The 5,642-nt window shown below is 43.5% G+C and overlaps 1 protein-coding gene across 1 annotated transcript in view; it reads left to right on the top strand.

Annotated features, from left to right (window-relative positions):
- ntn1b (netrin 1b) overlaps positions 1 to 4,882 on the top strand; it is a 41,876-nt gene extending 36,994 nt beyond the window's left edge. The window contains exon 7 of the mRNA XM_031870935.1: positions 2,487 to 4,882. Within this exon, the coding sequence (XP_031726795.1) occupies positions 2,487 to 2,806 (320 nt within the window). The 3' untranslated portion in view covers positions 2,807 to 4,882. The remainder of the gene's footprint in view (positions 1 to 2,486) is intronic.
- Positions 4,883 to 5,642: the final 760 nt, after the last annotated feature.

The following is a 5,642-nucleotide window of genomic DNA, read 5'->3' as shown; positions in this document are numbered from 1 at the left end:
CCCCCCCCTCCCAGGCCACCCCTCTGTGCTCACCCAAGGGTAACAGGTCCCTGATCGTTCACTCAGCTGATAACCACAGGGGACAGGGGCCTCAGCGCGGTAATTAAGCGAGCCCTAATTTCATTAGCCCCTTTGCTTGTTGGTGGCATGCGGTGTCAAGCTGCAGCACACCACCCAAAGACGATAAACCCAGCTGGAAGTTTGGCGGTGAGGGGAGGCCCCCGGTTGGCAGACATTGTGCGAGTGCAGGATCATCTCACACTCATCGCCTCTCTCTCTGTCTCTCTGTCAACCGTCTCACCAAACAGTGTCAGCGTGCACCAATTCATAATAGATTTGTTGTGCTCTCAGTGTCTCTCTGTCCATTTAGCTCAAAACCGAGTGGCGTGGATTTGTGTGTGTTTCGATATGCTGTGCAGACTGAGAACGCACTCGAGACAGAGAGAGAGAGAAAGGAGAAAGAGGCCGATGCGGACAGAGAGTCTGGACGCTGTAACCGAGTCTCCTCGGCTCTGGAGAGGAGAGCGCTATCTCCGCCGGATTCTCACGCTGCGGAGTTGGACGAGGCTCTGGGAGCAGAACCCCGGACAGCTCATGAGGTCGGAAACACATCCCGATTCTCCTGGAACTTTTTCTGTGGCTGGGAAGACAAATAGCGGGCTCCCCTCCTCCCCCTCGCACACCCTTTATGTGTCTGGATGAAGGAGAGGGGTCTGCGCTGAATGGCAGGGCTGTGAGAGCTCGCTCTACTCGAGCCCAACAAACCTTCTTTCTTCTGAAATCGTGTGCAATTTGCTCACACCGTGCATTGACACACATACTCAAACACCCCACTCCTCCCGGTTCTTGGCAGTAATGGGGGACGACTGATGAGCGCTGAAAGTGATCACGTTCAGCCAGAGAGGCCGAGAAAAGGCTAACTTAACCGAGCAATCTGAAGGCGAAAATGAGAAGGCAGAATATTGTCATGACAAAAGTATTTTGTAAGGTGTGATCCTTGTGTGGAGAACAAAAACCACAGATATTGCTTCAACAGATAAATAGTATAAATAAAAGATACGCGCCACATCCAACTGATTGTCACTCGAGTCTTTCACCGAATCCAATCTTCAGATTCGACTCATTCTCACAGTCGTGGGCGAATTCCCACATGCACGCTTAGGCGTTAATAGCACATTCCGAGCTAAACCCACGGGGTGAAGCACTTCACCTCGAGCACAGATTAGCTCCATCGCTGCCGAGCCGATTGCCTCTTGTTGCAGTCACGGCGATGAGGTAATAGCTGCTCTGTCTGACGGAGAAGCGGTGCAGGCGACCCTCTGCGAAGGAAGATTTACTCATTTCCTGGTATGAAGATATCGGTAACAAGTGGCGTTCCAATAGTTACCAGGTTTGGCTTGATTTGGCCTGCGGTGGAGTCCAGCTTAACACCTAATAGACCGATTGGAAAGGATTTGTTTCAGATGTTGTATTGTTAGCAGATGTGGCAATTTTTGTATAGTAAAAAAAACCAACTTCTTTGGCCGTTTATGTTTGCAATAAAGAACCTAATATCAACGTCTTCCTCCACAAACTGAGCCTGGCCACCTGAAGGAAAAGTGTTTTTCTGCCCCTGTAATGAAAGCGTGCTCTCCGATGTTCTCGGCCATGAACCTTGAACCATGAACCCGGAGCGCTATGGCAACCGTAATAGGGAGTATGCTCAGGATCACAAGGCAAGGTCGAAGGTCAGCGAAGTCGGCGAATTCTGGGTCATGTTCATACGGGAGGTTTTGCTGGACCTCTGGACATCTGTCTGCTGTTATAGTTTATGCCAGTGGTTCCCAAACCTCTTTTGTCCGTCATACTCCTCTGCCCTGTTAGATGTTAACACTCGGTCATGTTCCAAATGTGTTCATTTGAATGTTTTTTAACACTATTACCTTTATAAAAATAGATGTTATGATAAATCTGTCCATGTTTTAGGATTGATTTAGTTTGCTTTAGTACTACTGCCATTTGAAATCACAAAACTCTTTATCCGTTACTTTTAACTATTCAGATCTCTCAATGCAGCATGTGGTGTTCAAGTGCTACTGCTGGTTCAATATGTGGAGGGGTGCATACAGTATACTATATATAATCTCTAAGCGTTCTGGTTTCCCTTTGTAGTCCAAGTAGTATTGACCAATATCATTTGAGCAGGCTTTGGTTGAATGCAGGTAAACGGTCCGTGTGAAGAGCAAAAGAGGCGGAGCACTTAGGCAGAAATGCAATATGGAACCCGCCAGCTATCGTCAGATTTAGCTTTTTATTGGTTAATTGGTTGCAGGGAAAAGGAAGTCTTGGCTGGGGTATTCCCTGGCTACATCAGAACCCCAGAAATATAGCCTCTTGCCCCCAGAGGACCCAGGGGTACAAGGGGAACAAGTATGTTTGGGTATCACTAGACAATGATATGTCCATGTAGGTGGTTTAACCCCGGCTTCTCTCTTCTCTTCCACCAGCTGTCCAAGTGCACGTGCTGAAAGGAGACAAGGCGGGCGAGTGGTGGAAGTTCACCGTCAACATCATTTCCGTCTACAAACAAGGCGAGCACCGCATCCGCCGCGGCGACCAGCTGCTGTGGGTGCGCGCCAAGGACGTGGCCTGCAAATGCCCCAAGATCAAGCCCGGGAGGAAGTACCTGCTCCTGGGTACGGACGACGATTCCCCCGGGCAGGGCGGCGTGGTGGCGGACAAGGGGAGCCTGCTCATCCCTTGGAAGGACCTGTGGGGCCGCCGGCTGAGGAAGTTCCAGCAGCGCGACAAGAGGGGAAAGTGCTAAAAGTTGCTGGAGGGGAGCGAGAGATTGAAGGGAGAGCTTGAGGGAGGAAGTGGAGGCGAAACAGCATCTCCGCTGGGATGAATGCGAGGAGAGGATGAATGAAAAAAAATATAAATAAACTGGAAGAATAACAAGATAGAAAGACACAGGTGAAAAGTAGAGGAGATGGGGGAATGACTGAGTGCTGCTGCTCTGAGTTGGAGCGAAGAGATTAGTGTTTTTTGTTTTTGTTTTTTAGGAACATTTTGTGAAGGAGCTCGTTCTACAGTTGTTCTGTTTCTGTTCGTCTTTGGAGGTTCGTTTTGTCGTGTAATTGCAGAGTTTGCACCTAACGTTGCAGATACGTCACACCCTGACTATTTTACCCATGATGCCGTTGTTTTTTTTTAAAAGTCCCTTTAGTGAGTTGTTTTAAAGAGCAATGCATCTACTGTATCACTCTTTCTTGTATTTTAAGAGGATCTATCTCCACTGTGCCGTGTAAAGCATCGTCTAGTTGAATGAAGAGACTTTGTCGTGGCGTTGAGGGACTCCACTCCTGTATTATAAGTTGCTCCTGTAACCTGCCAAACTTTGGATAAGCTCTGTCAACATCTAAAAGTGAAAAGAAAAAAAAATTGTGGATTTACTCTGTGGGAAACATAACCGGTGCCATCTTCCCTGCTGACATGCGAGGGTCGCCTCAGAGAAACAACTTGGGTTCAATACTGCTCCCTCTGCAGTATTGATCCCGTCTCTGCTCGGCGCTTATCGATATATATATATATATCAAGTAACCATACGTGCGTACGTAGACATTATTCTTAGTAGATGATGCCATAGCATCGGCTAGATGTAGAGTAGACGTGTCAACCATGCACTTATTTTTACTAGTTTTAGAACATATGAGATATGTTCACAAAGAAAAGAAATCCCATACTGTAACATATGATGCACACAAAAAATCAACAACTGTACAGTTCAAACCCTGCTTGCCTCACTGATGAGGCAACTACAGTTAAGAATAGCGTTTATTCTCTAACAAAGGCCTAAATGTAAGTCGGACGTCCCAAACATTTGCAAATGAGAGAACGGAAGAAGTGAAGCATCTCACTTTGTCTGAAAAAGAAAAAAGAAAAGAAGCGAATACCGACCTATCAAGCAACACAGACTCAATGCATGCTCACCGTTTACTGTAGCTGACTGCAAGCTAACAATGATTGTGAATTATGTACACATGTGATTTGTACACAGTATTCAATGTTGTGGGAGGATAACCTGTGGAGTGATGAAATATCACAGATGTTTATTGTGCCGTGCGGTTCAGCGCGCCGCGTCGAATGTTCCCTCATAGCGACCTCTCTGAGGACTGGATTCCACTATCAAGACTTGGTACTCGACATAAAGGCACGAGCGATTGTCTGCGTGTTATATAGCTGTATAGTATTACCTTTTTTTAATTATTTTTTTGGTAAACATTAACTAGATCTATCTCCATGTGAACTTAACCAGAGTTTTTAAATACTAGAGGCTTAATAAATGAATGTCGGAGAAATGTCTCATGTTTACGTGAGAACCCAGAGGATCACACTATGACTCGGCTTATGCACACACACAGTACAGAAACACACACACACAGACACACAAATACAAGGGTACACCTCAGTACTCTGTGCATCATACTGTATGTATTTGAAACGCACTTATAGTCTCTGCCAACACATCTGTACCGACTGTTTATTTTATTGCTTTCAGAACGGTAACCACCAGACTCCATGAATATTATACCTGAATAATTATCTGCTCGTGTTTATACCTCGGCTTGTAAATGTTGTTTAGCAGTGTCCATTGCAAATGGTTGTGTAATGTCTTGTAATACTAATATATTATGTTTATCACAAATGAATATATTTAATGACACATGAGAACAATGTGGCTTTTGTGGTTTTTACGTTTATTTTTTACTTTTTTTTGCATTGAATTGTAGCTGGCTGTGATGAAAAGTATTGATACGTGTTTGGCTATTGAACAGCCCGATAGAACTGAAAAATTAATTCATCTGAAATAAAGCTGTGTAAACAAAACAAATCAAAAAAACTGAGGATGATCCCAGCTGAATTGACTTTTCTTTTAATTCTTCCCCTCTTTTGAATCAAACATTTTCCTTGAAACACAAGCAGACATTTAAACTACCGTGATTTTACATTTACTCAAAACAATGTGCTGCAATACAATGTTTAATCAGTTGTTATGATTTGTATTGTAGAAGCCAACAGCATAAGAAATAGTTTACCCAACAAATTCATTTTAATTTCTTAAAAATAATAACCTAGAGAAAAGCCCACCAACTGCAGGACACTTTAGATTAGTGTCACATCATTTATTGAATACAGGGTATTAATACAATACTTATTGGGTACATATACAGTATGTAAGTACAATGTAAGAAGAGTTAGGGGATAAGAGGGGAACAATGTATGTGTTTTAAAAGGACTAAGAGGGATAAATTAACCGTTTTAAATGACTGAGAACCTATTTGATAATTACAGGGTGCAGTAATATTAATACTGAGCAAAACAAGTCGATATTGCAATGAGAATTGTTACAGTATCGTTTACTTTAAAGTCATGACATTTATGAAAATAAATATGGAGTAGCCTATTATTTATATAGATTTAAAAAAATAGTTTTAATATAGTTAAACTATAACTATTTTTTACCAGGCACACCAAAAATGTGTGCCTTTAAAGCGACAGCCATGAAACAGTTCCATCTATGTTTCTAAAATGATGGGGAACAGCAACGTAGTTTTGGGCTTCAATCTAAGATCCAACGATTAAAACTGGCGTCAGGAAAG

Source organism: Anarrhichthys ocellatus, unplaced genomic scaffold (assembly GCF_004355925.1).
Source record: "Anarrhichthys ocellatus isolate YVR2014 unplaced genomic scaffold, GSC_Weel_1.0 scaffold55, whole genome shotgun sequence".
Classification (NCBI taxonomy): Eukaryota; Metazoa; Chordata; class Actinopteri; order Perciformes; family Anarhichadidae; genus Anarrhichthys; species Anarrhichthys ocellatus.
This window is presented reverse-complemented; position numbering and strand designations above follow the sequence as displayed.